This window comes from Neodiprion virginianus, chromosome 4, assembly GCF_021901495.1.
Source record: "Neodiprion virginianus isolate iyNeoVirg1 chromosome 4, iyNeoVirg1.1, whole genome shotgun sequence".
In the NCBI taxonomy this organism is placed as follows: Eukaryota; Metazoa; Arthropoda; class Insecta; order Hymenoptera; family Diprionidae; genus Neodiprion; species Neodiprion virginianus.
In genome coordinates, this window is record NC_060880.1 from 39,623,188 (window position 1) to 39,643,498 (window position 20,311).

General features: G+C 40.6%; 2 protein-coding genes across 20 annotated transcripts in view; one reads left to right on the forward strand and one right to left on the reverse strand.

Annotated features, from left to right (window-relative positions):
* Positions 1-20,311, reverse strand: part of LOC124303758 (pleckstrin homology domain-containing family G member 5) — a 166,475-nt gene that overhangs the window by 60,737 nt on the left and 85,427 nt on the right. The window lies entirely within an intron of this gene.
* LOC124303761 (27 kDa glycoprotein-like) overlaps positions 1-20,311 on the forward strand; it is a 38,355-nt gene that overhangs the window by 15,600 nt on the left and 2,444 nt on the right. For 2 of the 8 annotated variants that reach the window (XM_046761386.1, XM_046761385.1), the window contains exons 2-4: positions 3,047-3,508; positions 3,896-4,058; positions 4,169-4,509. The exons of 2 other annotated variants lie outside the window; for them this stretch is intronic. In XM_046761386.1, the coding sequence (XP_046617342.1) occupies positions 3,047-3,508; positions 3,896-4,058; positions 4,169-4,322 (779 nt within the window). In that variant the 3' untranslated portion in view covers positions 4,323-4,509. Of the gene's footprint in view, positions 1-2,609; positions 2,743-3,046; positions 3,509-3,895; positions 4,059-4,168; positions 4,510-10,530; positions 10,705-11,011; positions 11,474-11,860; positions 12,024-12,133; positions 12,606-20,311 lie in introns of those variants that run through there. 4 more of the 8 variants (XM_046761384.1, XM_046761383.1, XM_046761378.1 and 1 more) reach the window with 4 other exon arrangements.

Consider the following 20,311-nt stretch of genomic DNA (forward strand, 5'->3'; position numbering starts at 1 on the left):
CGCGCGTTGTTCCAGAAAGTCAAACATTTTAGTTATTTCAAACAAATATGGTAATATTTCACTCGAGACGTGATCGCGTGAATGCTAAAAATGAAAAATGCGTCCTAGAATATTTCTGTCAATGTTGAATAAGTTGTACGGAAAATCATACGACAGATGTCGTAAAGTTTGGAGAAGGTTATCAGAGAAACGGTCTCTTGATAATTCCTCTCATGAAAGATTGTTAAGGCGGGGGGGGGGGTAAGGTTTTCAGCGTAAAAAAAAAACCAATTTTTTTGTGAATTTTTTTTAAAAGTATGGATTGAGCAAAATTTAGTCAAACCTTTTGCGCATTATTAGGTATACTTTTAAAAATATTCTGTAATTTTTTCATGCGGAAATATTCAAAAACAAGCCGGTGACAGAGCTTGCCCCAGAACGTCTCAGTAAAAAAACAATTTGCGGTCTTCACTATGTCTCGGTTGGAAGTTATCTGATACCAAAAACCATTGGAATTTAGTCAAAGTATCATCAAATCCTCCCGCCAACGTTCTTTGATTATTTTTTTTTTTCATTCAAAAATTTTTGGCGGCCATCTGAAGTGTAAACTGCTATTTTTCACGAAAAATCCCGCCATTTCGTGGGTGGGAAACCCCCTTACTGTGAAAAAAGAAATTTCAACTACACATTGGGGGGAGGTAATTTATATGTAGAAAATGTGTACCATGTTTGAAATGAATCGGTCAAGTAGTTTTCGAATAGCAGTGAACACGGACTTTGGAAAAGTAGTTTTGAGAGAAAATCACAAGCGCACGATCGAACGTACAACGACAAACTGACGCTCGTCTCTCGTTTTCAAATATTGTACAGTGTATAGTGTGCACAGAAGAGAATAAAATATGTCTTCATGGCTTTACTTACCTGTCTTTACTGAATAACATATTCTCGAAACGGAATAATGGACCAGAACGATAGGAGTAAATAACCTGTATACCTGCTGTCAGAGCTAAAGTGTTGAAGGGCGGGAGAATAACTAGACAATAACTTCAAGAGTTTTGCTCAGATCGACTTGAAATTTTGGGAATATATTCTTGAAATGTTTATAAGATAAGCCAAAAAAAAATTCGATTTTTCGAAACTGCAAAACCGTACCCCCCCCCCCCTTAAGCCTAAAACTTCTCAATCCCAGCTATCACCCCCCAACTGATACGCGGGTATGAACCTCGCGACTTATCAATTTTGACTCACTTCCTTCTTGGAATTTGAACCGTGACGTCGATATTTGTGGTGATCCAAAAAAATTACCATGATCAATGTACACTGTCAATCACAAAATTCTGTTCAAACATTTGTCAACTCTGGCAACTTTGGATCTGCAGATTGTGGACTGACAATTGATTAAAAGACGTAGTATAGTGAAAATGAAGGAGATAAGCTCAGTCCAGAATTTTGTCGTCACTCCCTCGAAAACGATTGCATTTAGAAGTGAAAATGAAAATTACCACCATGAGATATGCGAGATACTGATTTTGTCAAATAATAATACACTATGTAACAAGGGAATGAAGTCGAGTTTTTTTCCTGGGTTGATTATGGGACTTTATTTCCGACTCAATTTTTGCCGCAATATTTATTTGAAAATTGGGACTTTTGAATTTGGTACATATTTCCCGCAAATCCGTCTTAGGGAGAAACATACCACTTTCATCGCGCTTTTGAGGTTAAATAAGTTAATTCTGTGTTCAAGTGGAGCATAAAGTCAGTGATCTACTTTTCATCGACTGAACCCGAAATACATTTCCTACTCGAATTGTACATCAATGCAAAGGCTACCATTCAAGGACAATACTAAGGCCGTGAGTTCCTATATCGCAGGATTCTCCAGTCGTGGAGGATTAAAAAGCTTACCAAGCTTTATACGACGATCATCTCATTGACACTTCATCATTGATATGAACTGATGAAGAAATTATCAAAACATGAATTTATTGCAGAGAAAATCTCAAATGTCAGCCCGAAGTGCGCTGCAATACCTTTCGCTGCGCAGTAGTGTTTGTCACATGAATGAAACCGGAAACGAACATTGAAGACCGTGAGGAAAACAAACATTATCCAGAACTTGACCCAGGAAAGCATTTAAAATCAATCATCCAAGTTTCTGCTGAGCATCGTAAGTCTCAGAGTGACAATTCATACCTCTATCGAAGAACACGAGTACATGCATTTCACGTGAAATGTTGTGGAGTAACACGATTCTGCGTCTCTGTGATTCGCAACCCATAAGTTTAACATTTCGTAAAACACGCACCGCCGACACTGACTGCATATTTTACGTATAGTTTACGTGTAGCGATAAGACGAAAAACGTTTCAATTCGAATGTACGAGAAAGAACTTTGGCCACATCGGATGATGTTGCCGGAGATCAACCAAACATTAACTTGGCTATTAACCCAATGCCCTGTACTTTGATAATAGCACAGGTCAAGGCTGTATCTTCGTTGAAACTGCTAGCCGTCAGGTTTGGATATCTTGACCTCTGTGTGGATTATACGATTAGCGTATGTGTATAAAAGCTGGTTACTCTTTAATTCAAAGTTCGTTATTGACTAGAGTTCGGCCACAGAAGAAGTTGATCTCGGTTATTAAGATTCGTGACGACGTGAGTTTCAGTACTGAATTCGTAAGGCGTATTCAAAAGTCTTACTTCTGGTTGTCACAATGAAGATTTTCGTTGCATTTTTATTCGTTCCCCTGATTGCTGGTAAGCCAACTTGTGAAACTATACGGCAAGACAAGCAGACTTGAACTCGATCGAATTTAGCTTTAACTTCGACGTATAACTGTGCGATATAGTTTTGAGCATCTCAGAATCATGTGACTGACGGTTCTAGCATCTAATCTGTTGAATACTATCCGTTTAAGCTGTCAACACTTCGTGATTTTTCACTAGCTCGTAAAATAAGCCGTTTCAATATTTGGTTGTTGTTCCACCTTCACCTGTGATTCACTTTCATTTCGTAGACCATGTTTTGCTTTCGTTCCTATACGCTTCCACTCTGTTACAGGAATCTTATGTTCCGAGGCTACTAAACCAAAAAATGCACTACATCCAGAGATTCTTGTGGAATCGTACATCAACATGCTGAGCGCCCTCCGTTTTTACCGTTTGGATTATTTCGGTGAGGCCGTCAAGCAAGCCGTAATCGACAAGTGCAAGAAGAATGGTGGACCAAAGGCATTCGACGATGCCAAGGAAAGCCTGCTGAGCCTGCAAAATTCGATAGATTCCGTGATCAACGACACTGTGAATCAGGTTCGGCTTGTCGGCTTAGAATCATGGAACGGGCAGGAACAGATACCGAGACTTTGTGACACGTATATGACTGTCTTGAACCAGACGAAGTTAGCTCTAAATTCAGTCAGACCTTGTCTGGACGAAGCGGAACGCGCGGCTGCCAACCGCATGTACAACATAAGATTTGTAGGTGGGGATTTCTTCTGCGGGAACAACGGAAGTAACCTCATTTGTAAGTTTATTTACTACACATATCGTATGGATGGATCTTTTTTGTGGATATCGAAATGCCCTCATAAACATATGCACGTAGTTATAAAACTAAAGTGCTCGTTATAGAGTGTACTAATCTAGCAATAAACCGACTCTACTTTCGTCTTGGAAACCGAAAAATGTTAAAATGTGCACGAAAAATACCACTTCGTGGTTGGTTCCGAAGCTACGGCTCCGTGAAATTCATTCGTGTGGATGCAGAATTATTCTTGAAGGTACGCCACCAAAGGTTTAGATATAAAAATTGAGAAGGCGAAAAACGTTCATGCAGATCCACCAGGTTTCAACGTTTTCGAATTATTTAACCTGTTGTAAATTTGTATAACGTTGCCTTTTTTTGTCCAAGCATTTTACACGGCTCGTGGATTTGAGTGTATCGCTAACCTTCCTCGGAGAAGATGTTCGGTACAAATGCCGCCCCGTGATAATTCCGTCCTCACCGACGGCGTCCGGATTGCTGGTGCTCCATGGTCTTACGAATCATCCCACCCAAGCCTGAACGAATGCAGGTAAGTGAAATATCAGAAAATTGTTGCCGTTATACTATACTCCAGCAGCATATGCTGCAGTGAAAGTTTTGCTCAAAATTGACTTATCATTATCATAAATCGACCAACAGGAGTATTCGGACAATCAAAATCTGCACGGCCGAAAAATTGAGTGGATGCGAACAACCGGAACATGCCAATTTGATGAATTCTGTATATGATACTATCGAAAAAGCAGCAGGCTGTGAAAACATACTCAATGCCGAAGCATCCTCTGCGGCCTGAGGATGAGATGACTGCAAAGGCTGTAGGAGGGAGGTGGGACCTTCCCCATTACGCAAGATTTTCGATGTAGATTTAGTGCAGTATGCAGAACACGTGAAGTGATATTTTGATCGATGGGCTTGGAATCTTGTGGAATACTTTATCAAACCGTCTATGTGGATGTAAAGGTATATATATATATATATATATATATATATCCGTTGAGGTCCTATCGTCCTATCCTATATATATATATATATATATATATAGAATTTTTTTGCATTTTTTATATTTACACACTATTTAATACATTGGATTTTTAACTTAAGTATATGTATAGGCTGTGTGTAAACCACAATTTATATTGAATAATATAAGAATATCCTATATATATATATATATATAGGATAGGACGATAGGACCTCAACGGATAATGTATGATAAATATCAATTATTTTCTGACGATAGATATTCGCCATGAATCTTACCCTAAAAAATCCCTTAATCATTTTGAGACGAAGAGCAGGATGCGCGTTACGACCGAGAAAGCAGGAATAACCCAGACGAGAAGCAGTAAGTTAAAACCGACGTGACGTGTCTCTTCGACGGAATTTCGTCATTCGAATTCCTTGGTATAGTTTATGATGTAAGGATCATATCCCGCATTGTAAAACGATCCGTAAATTGAGAGGCCATAAAACGGATGGGGCTGACTCTGAATGCTAGAGCTAATTTTCCATTTCACGTTGAGTCGAATGTCAATTAAAATCAGCATGATACAGTGAATAAGTATTAAACATAAGAAAATTTTTCAAGCAGCGAACAATTTATTATGAAAATCGAGGAAAAAGTATCTGTGAGAAAATCGCTGAAAGCCTCAACGTCGACTACAGTTTGCATGAAATGCACCAGATGCGAATCGCCTGACGTGAATATCTTGCGCTTTTCGAAGCTGGAAAGAATTCGCCGCACGTCCAGTCGCAGATTCACCTTCGGAATCTGAGCCGGCTGAACGGCCCAACTTCTAGTTCTTAACCCTGGTAAGACTATTCACGCAGACTTGATATTGATACCCGTCTTTTGCCGCCTTTTTTGTATTCCTTGGCAAATATCGAAAACTCGCAAATCACGAAAAGGTCGATTTTTTACACCCTCGATGAAGCCTCGGGTCAATATTATATACTATACATAGGTATATTCGCTGTCTTGCAGACCGATGCGTGATATAGGAAGAGAGAAAAAATAAAAAAGAAACCGTGTAAAACATAGTAGGTACAGACAAGTATGCGTACATCGCGTGCAAATTGGAATGCAGCCGGAGAAATGAATCGAGTGAAACAAACGACTAAGCGAGACACATTTCTTATAAGCGTGTGTATTCGTGTTTGGTAAAAGTTTCGATATAAATAGTTGTAGTCTTTTCAAAGAGTAGCTTTAAATTCTGATGACCGAATCTTGGTAGTGAGAATACAATTCGAGACGTACAGAATGAAACATTTCATTTCATACATTTGAATATGGTCCCTACATGAAAGCAAGTATTTCGAATTCAGACCAAAAAACTAGACACAAGATATGATGAGTGAAAAGATATGAATACGAAAATACTAGACTCTTCTAACAGAGTATAATTTCAAAACCGCAATCTTGGAGGCGATTGTGAGTCGCTCATTCCAGATCGAGGGGTCGGTAAAGAAATTCCCGGGGTAACTTGAGAGAAAGAAGGTAGAAAATATTCGGCGGCCGAGCGAGTATCATCAAGGGGGAGAGATGGATAGATAGATGGATCGAGTTTATTATGCCATGACCCGCTTGGGCTTTAAGGCAAACAAAAAGGCGATCAGTGGAGGAACTTCAAAGATCGATGCAGGTAATTTTGATACATAGGTAGAGACATAGAATACGAGAACCGGATTGTACAATAGATCCAGTCATAGTAGTATAACATAACAAAATTATAACACAACAAAAAGGATATGTTACTGACCACCGGACCAGATAAAGTAAATAGATAGCTAACTAATAATAGATAGAGAGAGAGAGAGAGAGAGAGAGAGAGAGAGAATGAAGCCAGGCTTTTCAACCGCCTAAGAAATTAATTAAATAGTCGATTCAATTTCGGTGAACACAAATTGAATATGAATAGTCATTTGTAATCTTTACAGATTATTACGAGCGTTGGGAATTCATCAACCATACCATAGTCGTCGGGGGATTGAAAATTCACCAAGGTTTTGCGATGAAAATGATCGTCGTGTGTTGCATATTCTACATGAAGAAAAAATAAATTATCAACCATAAAGCGATTGCGAGATCAAAATGCATAGTTTTTTTTCTGTGGGAACCCCATTTTATTTCTTTTTTTTCCGTACTCGAATTCAGGATCCTTTTAAATAATTTCTCTGTTCTAGTCCTGTTTCCTACAATAATTTCAACTCACATCAAAATGCACTGTAAATTATATTTGTGCGAATTCGCGATCATACGACGAACAGCGAATCCGTTACAATGATTGACAGCTTTGAAATATTAATAAACGCGAGTCTCACGGAAAAATAAATTTATTTCATCACGTCTTGGGAGGCCGGCCGTTTCATCCCACAGACTCCACATCCAGGACCCTGAATCACACGATGGATATCCTCGTACCGCGACTCACGAGCGCAAGGCGGTTGAGAGGAAAAGCATTCTAATTTCTTTCCGCCTTATCGGAGAGAAAGATTTCACCGACGTTACGGTAGTTCGAATCACCGGGTTCATCCCTCGCGTTAAATTCGTGGCTGAGTGTTGGCCCACTTCTTCCTGAGCCGGAATTTTTGAACCCTTCACGTGTAAATGTTCCCCCTCAACAATTAGTCTGATAATTATCATTCTCTACTCCAGCGGTCCGCGATCATGATCGTTGTTATGACTAATACAATACCCGTACGTGTCCGTGTGATAGATTGTGAGCGTGTAGGTACGAAAATTCCAACCATAGTTGGCGGAAATGGAATGGCAGATTTAGAGGAAACGCAAAATGAGCATAAGATGTGTCTTCGCCACCTCAGTGACGCGATGACGCTACCAGAAGATCCATCACACGACTCACGAGAACCTGGCTTCTAAGCACTTGCAGATCCATGGAAATGTTAGAGGATATTCAATACTTATTGTTAGTAGAAGTGAAGCCTGGAGATTTCTTTGTAATGAATTGCGAGGTTGAGTGAACTCGTACCAGGTTCTGGAGTTCCATCGGCACCCGTCATTTTCATGCTATACAAACATCATACCGTGCGATTTTGGTATTTGAGACGTCTGTAATGCAATGATTGCGAGAGGACGATTTTCGACAGCCGGGTTACTCGGCGACCCCGCGAATCTCGCCCCAACGAAATCTCCCGTCAATTTCATCGACACTCATCTCCCGCGTAATACGACACGGCAATCATTCATTCGCTTTCGATACACGGACGGCCGTCATTACTGCGCGGGTTTACTCGACCAGCAAAGTCCACCGATAGTACGACCCCGATTTCGTCCAAGGTCGAATGCGCCACCGATCGCAAAGCGAGTCGAACGATTCTGACGGGTTTTTCCTCCCGGCAGCTACGCTGACATTTTTTTCTCCATTGACGTGACAGGCAGCACTCGTTGAGAAGTATATCTGTAGTTACTGTTACGCGCGTTGTTCCAGAAAGTCAAACATTTTAGTTATTTCAAACAAATATGGTAATATTTTACTCGAGACGTGATGGCGTGAATGCTAAAAATGAAAAATGCGTCCTAGAATATTTCTGTCAATGTTGAATAAGTTGTACGGAAAATTATACGACAGATATCGTAAAGTTTGGCGAAGGTTATCAAAAAAATGGTCTCTTGATAATTCCTCTTATGAAAGTTCGTTAAGGCGGGGGGTAAGGTTTTCTGCGTAAAAAAAACCAATTTTCTTGTGATTTTTTTTTAAAAGTCTGGATTGAGCAAAATTTAGTCAAACCTTTTGCGCATTATTAGGTATACTTTCAAAAATATTCTGTAATTTTTTCATGCGGAAATATTCAAAAACAAGCCGCTGACGGAACTTGCCCCAGAACGTCTCAGAAAAAGAACAATTTGCGGTCTTCACTATGTCTCGGTCGGAAGTTATCCTATATCAAAAACCATTAGAATTTAGTCAAAATATCATCAAATCCTCCCCCCAACGTTCTTTGATTATTGTTTTTCATCATTCAAAAATTTTTGGCGGCCATCTAAAGTGTAAACTGCTATTTTTCACGAAAAATCCCGCCATTTCGTGGGTGGGAAACCCCCTTAATGTGAAAAAAAAAATTTCAACTACACGTTGGGGGGGGGGGGGGGGTATTTTATATGTAGAAAATGTGTACCATGTTTGAAATGAATCGGTCAAGTAGTTTTCAAATGGCAGTGAACACGGACTTTGAAAAAGTAGTTTTGAGAGAAAATCACAAGCGCACGATCGAACGTACAACGACAAACTGACGCTCGTCTCTCGTTTCAAAATATTGTATAGTGTATAATATATACATACAAGAATAAAATATGTCTTTATGGCTTTACTTACCTGTCTTTACTGAATAAAATATTCTCGAAACGGAATAATGGACCAGAACGATAAAAGTAAATAACCTGTATACCTGCTGTCAGAGCTATAGTGTTGAAGGGCGGGTTAATAACTAGACAATAACCAAGAGTTTTGCTCAGATTGACTTGAAATTTTGGAAATCTATTCTTGAAATGTTTATAAATAAGATGAGCCAAAAAAAAATTCGATTTTTCGAAACTGCAAAACCGTACCCCCCCCCCTCAAGCCTCAAACTTCTCAATCCCAGCTATCACCCCCCAACTGATACGCGGGTATGAACCTCGCGACTTATCAATCTTGACTCACTTGCTTCTTGGAATTTGAACCGTGACGTCGATATTTGTGGGGATCCAAAAAAATTTCCATGATCAATGTACACTGTCAATCACAAAATTGTGTTGAAATATTTGTCAACTCTGGCAACTTTGGATCTGCAGATTGTGGACTGACGATTGATTAAAAGACGTAGTATAGTGAAAATAAAGGAGATAAGCTCAGTCCAGAATTTTGTCGTCACTCCCTCGAAAACGATTGCATTTAGAAGTGAAAATGAAAATTACCACCATGAGATATGCGAGATACTGATTTTGTCAAATAATAATACACTATGTAACAAGGGAATAAAGTCGAGTTTTTTTCCTGGGTTGATTATGGGACTTTATTTCCGACTCAATTTTTGCCGCAATATTTGTTTGAAAATTGGGACTTTTGAATTCGGTACATATTTCCCGCAAATCCGTCTTAGGGAGAAACATACCACTTTCATCGCGCTTTTGAGGTCAAATAAGTTAATTCTATGGTCAAGTAGAGCATAAAGTTGGTAATCTACTTTTCATCGACTGAACCGGAAATACATTTTCTGCTCGAATTGTACATCAATGCAAAGGCTACCATTCAAGGACAATACTAAGGCCGTGAGTTCCTACATAGCAGGATTCTCCAGTCGTGGAGGATTAAAAAGCTTACCAAGCTTGATACGACGATCATCTCATTGACACTTCATCATTGATGTGAGCTGATAAAAAAATTATCAATTCATGAATTTATCGCAGAGAAAATCTCAAATGTCAGCCCGAAATGCGCTGCAATATCTTTCGCTGCGCAGTGGTGTTCGTCACATGAATGAAAGCGGAAACGAACATTGAAGACCGTGAGGAAAACAAACATTATCCAGAACTTGACCCAGGAAAGCATTTAAAATCAATGATCCAAGTTTCTGCTCAGCATCGTAAGTCTCGGAGTGACAATTCATACCTCGATCGAAGAACACGAGTACATGCATTTCACGTGAAACGTTGTGGAGTCACACGATTCTGCGTCTCTGTGATTCGCAATCCACAAGTCTGACATTTCGTAAAACACGCACCGCCGACACTAACTGCATATTTTACGTATAGCTTACGTGTAGCGATAAGACGGAAAACGTTTTAATTCGAATGTACGAGAAAGAACTTTGGCCACATCGGGTGATGTTGCCGGAGATCAAACGAACATTAACTTGGCTGTTAATCCGATGCCCTGTAAATTGATAATAGCACAGGTCAAAGCTGTATCTTCGTTGAAACTGCTAGCCGTCAGGTTTGGATATCTTGACCTCTGTGTGGATTATACGATTAGCGTGTATGTATAAAAGCTGGATACTCTTCCATTCAAAGTTCGTTATTGACTACAGTTCGACCACAGAAGAAGTTGGTCTCGGTTATTAAGATTCGTAACGACGTGAGTTTCAGTACTGAATTCGTGAGGCGTAGTCAAGAGTCTTACTTCTGGCTGTCACAATGAAGATTTTCGTTGCATTTTTATTCGTTCACCTGATTGCTGGTAAGCCAACTTGTGATACTATACGGCAAGACAAGCAGACTGGAACTCGATCGAATTTAGCTTCAACTTCGACGTATAACTGTGCGGTATAGTTTTGAGCATCTCAGAATCAAGTGACTGACGGTTTTCTAGCATCTAATCTATTGAATACTATTCAAGTTTAAGTTATCAACATTCGTGATTTTTTACTAGCTAGTAAAATAAGCTGTTCCAATATTTGGTTGTTGTTTCACCTTTACCTGTGATTCACTTTCATTTCGTGGACCATGTTTTGCTTTCGTTCCTATACGCTTTCACTCTGTTACAGGAATCTTATGTTCCGAGGCTACTAAACCGAAAAATGCACTACATCCAGAGATTCTTGTGGAATCGTACATCAACATGCTGAGAGCCCTTCGTTTATACCGTTTGGATGATCTCGGTGAGGCCGTCAAGCAAGCCGTAATCGACAAGTGCAAGAAGAATGGTGGACCAAAGGCATTCGACGATGCCAAGGAAAGCCTGCTGAGCCTGCAAAATTCGATAGATTCCCTGATCAACGACACTGCAAATCAGGTTCTGCTTGTCGGCTCAGAATCATGGAACGCGCAGGAACAGATACCGAGACTTTGTGACAAGTATATGACTGTCTTGAACCAGACGAAGCCAGCTCTAAATTCAGTCAGACCTTGTCTGGACGAAGCGGAACGCGCGTCTGCCAACATCGCGTACAACATGATATTTGTAGGTGGGGATTTCTTCTGCAGGAACAACGGAAGTAACCTTATTTGTAAGTTCATTTAATACACATATCGTATGCATGGATCTTTTTTGTGGAGATTGAAATGCCCTCACAAACATATGCACGTAGTTATGAAACTAAACTGCTCGCTATGAAGTGTACTAATCTAGCAATAAACCGACTCTACTTTCGTCTTGGAAACCGAAAAATGTAAAAGTGTGCATGAAAAATACCACTTCTTGGTTGGTTCCAAAGCTACGGCTCCGTGAAATTCATTCGCGTGAATGCAGAATTATTCTTGAAGGTTCGCCACCAAAGGTTCAAATATAAAAATTGAGAAGGCGAAAAGCGATTATGCAAATCCAACAGGTTTCAACGTTTTCGAATTATTTAACTTGTTGTAAATTTGTATAACGTTGTCTTTTTTTGTCCAAGCATTTTACACGGCTCGTGGATTTGAGTGTATCGCTAACCTTCCTCGGAGAAAATGTTCGGTAGAAATGCCGCCCCGCGATATTCCCGTCCTCACCGACGGCGTGCGGATTGCTGGTGTTCCATGGTCTTACGAACCATCCCACCCAAGCCTGCGCGAATGCAGGTAAGTGAAAGATCAGAAAATTGTCGCCGTTATATTATACTCCAGCAGCATATGCTGCAGTGAAAGTTTTGCTCAAAATTGACTGGTCATTATCATAAATCGACCTACAGGACTCTGCGGACAATCAAAATCTGCACGGCCGAAAGATTGAGTGGATGCGCACAACCGGAACCTGCCAATTTGATGAATTCTGTATTTGATACTACTGAAAAAGCAGGAGGCTGTGAAATCAAACTCAATGCCGAAGCATCCTCTGCGGCCTGAGGATGAGATGACTGCAAAGGCTGTAGGAGGAAGGTGGGACCTTCCCCATTCCGCAAGATTTTCAATGTAGATTTAGTGCAGTATGCACTATATATATATAAATATATATATATACCTTTACATACACATAGACGGTTTAATAAAGTATTCCACAAGATTCCAAGCCCATCGATCAAAATATCACTTCACGTGTTCTGCATACTGCATATATATATATATATATATATATATATATATATATATATGTATATGAAAATATATATATACGATAGGACCTCAACGGATAATGTATGATAAATATCAATTATTTTCTGACGATCGATATTCGCCATGAATCTTACCCTGAAACATCCCTCGATCATTTTGAGACGAAGAGCAGGATGCGCGTTACGACCGAGAAAGCAGGAATAACCCAGACGAGAAGCAGTGAGTTAAAACCGACGAGACGTGTCTCTTCGACGGAATATCGTCATTCGAATTCCTTCGTATAGTTTATGACGTAAGCATCATATCCCGCATTGTAAAACGAACCGTAAATTGAGAGGCCATAAAACGGATGGGGCTGACTCTGAATTCTAGAGCTAATTTTCCATTTCACGTTGAGTCGAATGTCAATTAAAATCAGCATGATACCGTGAATAGGTATTGAACATAAGAAAATTTCACAAGCAGTGAACAATTTTTCATGAAAATCGGGGAAAAAGTATGTATAAGAAAATCGGTGAAAGCCTCAACGTCGACTACAGTTTGCATGAAATGCACCAGATGCGAATCGCCTGACGTGAATATCCTGCGCTTTTCGAAGCTGGAAAGAATTCTCCGCACGTCCAGTCGCAGATTCACCTTCGGAATCTGAGCCGGCTGAACGGCCCAACTTCTAGTTCTTAACCCTGGTAAGACTATTCACGCAGACTTGATATTGATACCCGCCTTTTGCCGCCTTTTTTGTATTCCTTGGCAAATATACCGCCCGGATCGAAAACTCGCAAATCACGAAAAGGTCGATTTTTTAAACCCTCGATGAAGCCTAGGGTCAATATTATATACTATACATAGGTATATTCGCTGTCTTGCAGACCGATGCGTGATATAGGAAGAGAGAAAAAACAAAAAGAAACCGTGCAGAACATAGTAGGTACAGACAAGTATGCGTACATCGCTTGCGAATCGGAGTGCAGACGGAGAAATGAATCGTGTGAAACAAACGACTAAACGATACACATTTCTTAAAAGCGTGTGTATTCGTGTTTGGTAAAAGTTTCGATATGAATAGTTGAAGTCTTTTCAAAGAGTAGCTGCAAATTCTGATGACCGAATCTTGGTAGTGAGAATACAATTCGAGACGTATAGAATGAAACATTTCGTTTCATACATTTGAATATGTTCCCTACATGAAAGCAAGTATTTCGAATTCAGTCCAAAAAACTAGACACAAAATATGATAAGTGAAAAGATATGAATACGAAAATACTAGACTCTTCTAACAGAGTATAATTTCAAAACCGCAATCTTGGAGGCGATTGTGAGTCGCTCATTCCGGATCGAGGGGTCGGTAAAGAAATTCCCAGGGTAACTTGAGAGAAAGAAGGTAGAAAATATTCGGCGGCCAAGCGAGTATCATCAAGGGGGAGAGATGGATAGATAGATGGATCGAGTTTATTATGCCATGACCCGCTTGGGCTTTAAGGCAAACAAAAAGGTGATCAGTGGAGGAACTTCAAAGATCGATGCAGGTAATTTTGATACATAGGTAGAGACATAGAATACGAGAACCGGATTGTACAATAGATCCAGTCATATTAGTATAACATCACAAAAGTATAACACAATAAAAAGGATATATTACTGACCAACGGACCGGAAAGATAAAGTGAATAGATAGCTAACTCATAGTAGATATACAGACTAGAGTTCGTAATCGTTGAAAATGATGAATGGTTTATAGTTTAAAGAACCGACGGTAGGAATAAAACAACAGTGCACAATTAGATAGATACAGGATAAGAATAGGTAGTACGAGAAAATATATATAATAAATTATGAATAGTAATAAAATTGAGAGTGACAATGAGAATAAAAGTATAACATAGTAAAACGGAAATAGACATAGATTGTAAAATAGAACAACAGTGGATAGACGAAAACCAGATAATTGATAGTTAGTCCACGCTGCGAAGTTTCCTGCTCTACGGCCGCTGCCAGTCACAGCCTAGATCTTACGGAAGAACCCGATTCTGCTGCTAGGAGATAGTGATGGAGCGTAGGCTTGAAAACTTCAAGCGACGGGGAGTTTTTTAGGGAGAGAAAGAGTGCTCGTAACGCACCCGCTGTTGTGCGAATTCCGCGCTGAGTCGCGTCAGCCAGAGAATCCGATTTAATGAACCCGCGACAAGACTCGCGCGTCGATATGTCGCGGCTGCCCGAATGTGTTTTCAACTATAATCCGCGGGCCGTTGCGCCAAATATGGATGCCAATACACGGAATATCGGCTTTCAGATCAGAGCGGTCAGATTTGTGATTTAATTCTTTCGTCGCTGCGTTGTTACACGGAATAAAACTGCAGCGTAATACGAAATTTGACACAATTTTTCAATTACTTACATTTTTATTTCAACGATGCGTTGTCAAGGCCGGCAACAAGTTTTGCTTAAGTATGAAGCTTATTCCACTGTCGGCTGACTCGTTCGTCAATCTGTTATCGCTTCGGTCAAATTTGATGAATAACTTGAAACAAATATAAGCCGGGCTTTTTAACCGCCTGAAAAATCAATTAAATAGTCGATTTGGTAAACACAAATTGAATATGAATAGTCATTTGTAATCTTTACAGATTATTACGAGCGTTGGGAATTCATCAACCATACCATAGTCGTCGGGGGATTGAAAATTCACCAAGGTTTTGCAATGAAAATGATCGCAGTGTGTTGCATATTCTACATGAAGAAAAAAAAAATTATCAACCATAAAGCGATTGCGAGATCAAAATGCATAGTTTTTTTTTCTCTGGAAACCACATACTATTTCTTTTTTTTCCGTACTCGAATTCAGGATCCTTTAAAATAATTTCTCTGTTCTAGTCCTGTTTCCTCCAATAATTTCAACTCACATCAAAATACACTGTAAATTATATTTGTGCGAATTCGCGATCATACGACGAACAGCGAATCCGTTACAATCATTGCCAGCTTCGAAATATTAATAAACGCGAGTCTCACGGATTAATAAATTTATTTTATCACGTCTTGGGAGGCCGGCCGTTTCATTCGACCGACTCCACATCCAGGACCCTGAATCACACCGTGGATATCCTCGTACCGCGACTCACGAGCGCAAGGCGATTGGGAGGAAAAGCATTCGAATTTCTTTTCGCCTTATCGGAGAGAAAGATTTCACCGACATCACCGGGTTCATCCCTCGCGTTAAATTCGTGGCTGAGTGTTGGCCCACTTCTTCCTGAGCCGGAATTTTTGAACCCTTCACGTGTAAATGTTCCCCCTCAACAATTAGTCTGATGATTATTATTCTCTACTTCAGCGGTCCGCGATCATGATCGTTGTTATGACTAATACAATACCCGTACGTGTCCGTGTGATGGATTGTGAGCTTGTAGGTACGAAAATTCCAACCATAGTTGGCGGAAATGGAATGGCAGATTCAGAGAAAACGCAAAATGAGCATAAGAATGTGTCTTCGCCACCTCAGTGACGCGATGACGCTACCAGAAGATCCATCACACGACTCACGAGAACCTGGCTTCGAAGCACTTTCTGGAGTTCCGTCGGCACCCGTCATTTTCATGCAATTCAAATATGACACCGTGCCAATTTCGTATTTGAAATAACGGTGATGTAATAATTGCAGGAGGACAGATTTCGGCGGCCGGGTTATTCGGTGACCCCGTAAATCTCGCCTCAACGAAATCTCCCGTCAATTTTATCGACACTTTTCTCCTGCGTATTCCGAAACGGCAATCATTCATTCTCTCTTGAAGACCGAGTTGCCATATTCGCTGCTCTTATATTTCCTAGCAAAGTTCACTGAAATTATGAGCCTCGTTTCGTCCAGGGTCAAATCAGTCACCGATCACTGAGTGAGCTCGAGGAGTCTCACGGATTTTTGACAAGGGGATCTTCACTGTTATTTGTCTCCATTCGCGCGGCACGTCGCGCTCTGAGATAAATGAAGTCTGTAATTTCTTCATCACCGTCAAATGACTATTACTCTTCATGGATAAAACCAGAGGTAATGATGAATGATCAAAGATTGTTGTGAAAATTGACAATTTCGTATGTGCACGTTGATCTCAGGAGGAGATGAAATATATAGGAAATATTTGACGATGACATCAGTTAGTGGTTAAAACCGTAAACATCTCGAGCCGCAAAATCGTAATAACGTCGGGGAGATGGGGAAAAATGGCATCCCGATAACGTCTTTTTCCACGTATTTCATCGCAGCCCAAGCTTCAACAGTTGTGGCGATTATGTCAGTCCTCAGTGGCTTGAAATTCAATAGCAGAACTATTTCGATTAACAAGTATACTATCATTGAACTGCGGTTTTGGGTCACTTGCACGGAGATAAAAAGCAACATGTAAAAACCGTTTCGAGTTTGATCAACGAAGCAGCGTGAAGCAGAGACGTTAATTGAAAGTTTAACCTAACTGTGCAAGCCGCTCCCGTTAATTTACTAGACAAAAGTGCTGAACACCTTGACCAATTTTGTCAGAATGAAGATTCTTTATACACTAGCATATATTTTCGCCGTTGGTGAGTTGCCTTATCTATATTGATTCCGTCACAAATAATCCCCTCAAGAAGTCTTAAGATAGTAAATGAGCCGCTAAAATTTCGTCGATTCTTATCTTGAGCCCCAAGAATGATTTGCCGGCAGCCTCTCTATTCCAATCAGTTGACAGTCATTCTTTGAATTTGTAGTTTAGGTAAACGCCTATTTCCTTGACAGGATCTGTAGCCTCCAGCATGGCTCAAACAGGGGGTAAAATCGATTTGGGTTTCGTTCTGCTATGCTTTCGAACTTACATGAAGAATAACGCTGTGGACCCCTTAACTTTTATGGATGAAAGCGTGAGACAAGCCGTGAGAGATGAGTGTGAGAAAAATGGTGGACCCTTCGCCTTCGGTAATGCCTCCGCAGCAGTGCGAGACTTTCAGAACTCTGTAAAGTCAATGGTAAACGAAACAGTGCCAGATGATGTAGGTACTGAACTTCTTTCGACCACTAAACGATCAGAAAGAATTCGCTAAGGTTTGTCACGTGTTCCAAACTGTGAATAACTTCACCGTCGCCCGTCGTCACCGTTGCTCGTGCGGGAACGACCTACTTTGCGCACTCGTATCGTAATGTACTAATTTCCAGCATTTTGAAGGGATCATGCCGCTGATTGTATAGCAAACAAGAGCGAGGCTATAGCAAATTGTACTCGAGTAACTCAGCCTGTCCATGGATCGTCTGACAACAATACCGCCGTTGATAGGATTGGCCTACCGTGGAGTGTCCCGTCAGCGTATACTGTGGACTTGGAAAAATGCAGGTGGGTTACATTTGCACATGTAACTATACCGTCAGTTTGTGATCGAACGATATCCAGCATATACTTCGGTAATAATTTAATCGCATAATTGTAGAATTTCGTATTATTCGTTAATCAGGCGCATGGATTCAATTCTAACCTGCGTTCTCCAGCAGTTTCAAAGTTGCGAGCAGCCAAAGTCTTTCAACCTTCTGAGCGATGATAGGAATCATTACAAAGAAATAACAGGCTGTAAAAACTTACTGAATGCACATACATCAGCGACTGTAGAGGCCAATGGTGTTGGACGCGATGGCGGTGACAATGTGAAAAGTGATTCCAACAGTAACCAGAATGCAATATAATTGTGTGACCGATTTCTCGGGGCTGCTTGTCCGAATATGGTCAAAGTACGGATGCTGACTACCCAGCGTTTTTTGTCGCTAGATTTTGGTACCGATAGTTAAACTTTACCCAATTACTTCATTATCGATATTCTAATGCAGTTGTTTGACGTAAAAACAATAATGTACGTACCAGTTTTCTGTCCAAAAATCGCATTCTGTTCTGTATTTTCGATACTCATATTCATGTCCCATAATAGTACATTACATGACAAGTACGGGAAGTAGGTGATACCTGCACGCACGAGTTACGTGTACTATTTTTGACACAAGTGTGGTAAGTTCGCCATAAGATCTGACAAAAGTGGTATTGGTACACAAAGAAAAGCTGATATAACCTATTGTAACCGATGTTAGTAATCCGAGCATCACCTTCGCTCCTTAGCGCAGCGTTTGTTTCCATCGATTAAAATCCGGTAAATACACAGTGCGCAGCAGTATGTTTTTACAATTCCAGAGATCGCTGTGAAGGTAACATTCACTTACCGCAAGATGTGTCAAAAAATAACTTCCCTGCATCTTCTTCGATCCTGCGACAAGGTTAATTCACATAAAGATGCGTTGCGACGAAGTCGAATTTATAATACCTCTTTAAAAGGCTTAATCCTTCAGCCGAGCTTGATCACAGTTTAAATTCTCTCGCCGAGTGTCATCTCAAGTACAAACATATATATTTGGGTTAATAACATGTCGGCTGCGATCACGAGGTGGCCAAACGGTCACCGAGTCATTCGTACGGCACAACTCGCAGAGAATACTGCGAAGTTTCATCGATTACCATTGCGTCTTAGGAATTACTTTGAAGTGAATCGAAAAGCATTTAGTATGCGAGTGTGGTACCAATGAAAAAATAAGTTCAAACAAATAATCGAGTGCTCATCATTGAGCTTTATCAAACCTTGCCCGACCCCTCTTGTAAATTTTCCTCGTGTCGATCACCGAAAGATCTCGACACCGAACAACACGACCCGGTGCCGCAATAAACCGCAAGCTAGGTCCGTCCATCCGTGAAACAACGTAAAGTTGTTTGGATATGTTCAAATTGTCAGACATATGATCAGCGTATCAATGAAGGATGAAGAAATCTCTCACTCTCGACGAAGTTATCATTGCTGTCATCGATATTTGCCGGAACCATTCACGGCGCATCAGGAACGTGAACGGCATGGATTTCGATTTCCAGATGGGCATCATAAGGTTCGTTTTATGGTCTCGTCCGCGTTGCCGGGCTGGCTAATATACACGTAAATCTTAAAGTGAGTGTGAAGAAATCACGGTGCAAATGCCTAAAATGTGGTGGTGAGATTTTTTTTCGGAGTGAACAGCGCCGGGCGTAAGGCGACGAATTGCGAGGACGAGCGGAGGAGCGTCAGGCTCTGGAGTTCCATCGGCACTCGTCATTTTCATGCAATACAAACATCATACCGTGCGTGTTTGGTATTTGAGACGTCTGTAATGCAAAGATTGCGAGAGGACGATTTTCGACAGCCGGGTTATTCGGCGACCCCGCGAATCTCGCCCCAACGAAATCTCCCGTCAATTTCATCGACACTCATCTCCCGCGTATTCCGACACGGCAATCATTCATTCGCTTTCGATACACGGACGGCCGTCATTACTGCGCGGGTTTACCCGACCAGCAGAATCCACTGATAGTACGACCCCGATTTCGTCAAAGGTCAGGTCAAATAAGTTAATTCTATGGTCAAGTCGAGCATGAAGTTAGTAATCTACTTTTCATCGACTGAACCGAAAATACATTTTCTACTCGAATTGTACATCAATGTAAAGGCTACGATTCAAGGGCAATACTGAGGCCGTGAGTTCCTATATAGCAGGATTCTCCAGTCGTGGAGATTTAAAAAGCTTACCAAGCTTCATACGACGATCAACTCATTGACACTTCATCACTGATGTGAACTGATGAAAAAATTATCAATACATGAACTTATCGCAGAGTAAATCTCAAATGTCAGCCCGAAGTGCGCTGCAATACCTTTCGCTGCGCAATGGTGTTCGTCACATGAATGAAAACGGAAACGAACATTGAAGACCGTGAGGAAAACAAACATTATCCAGAACTTGA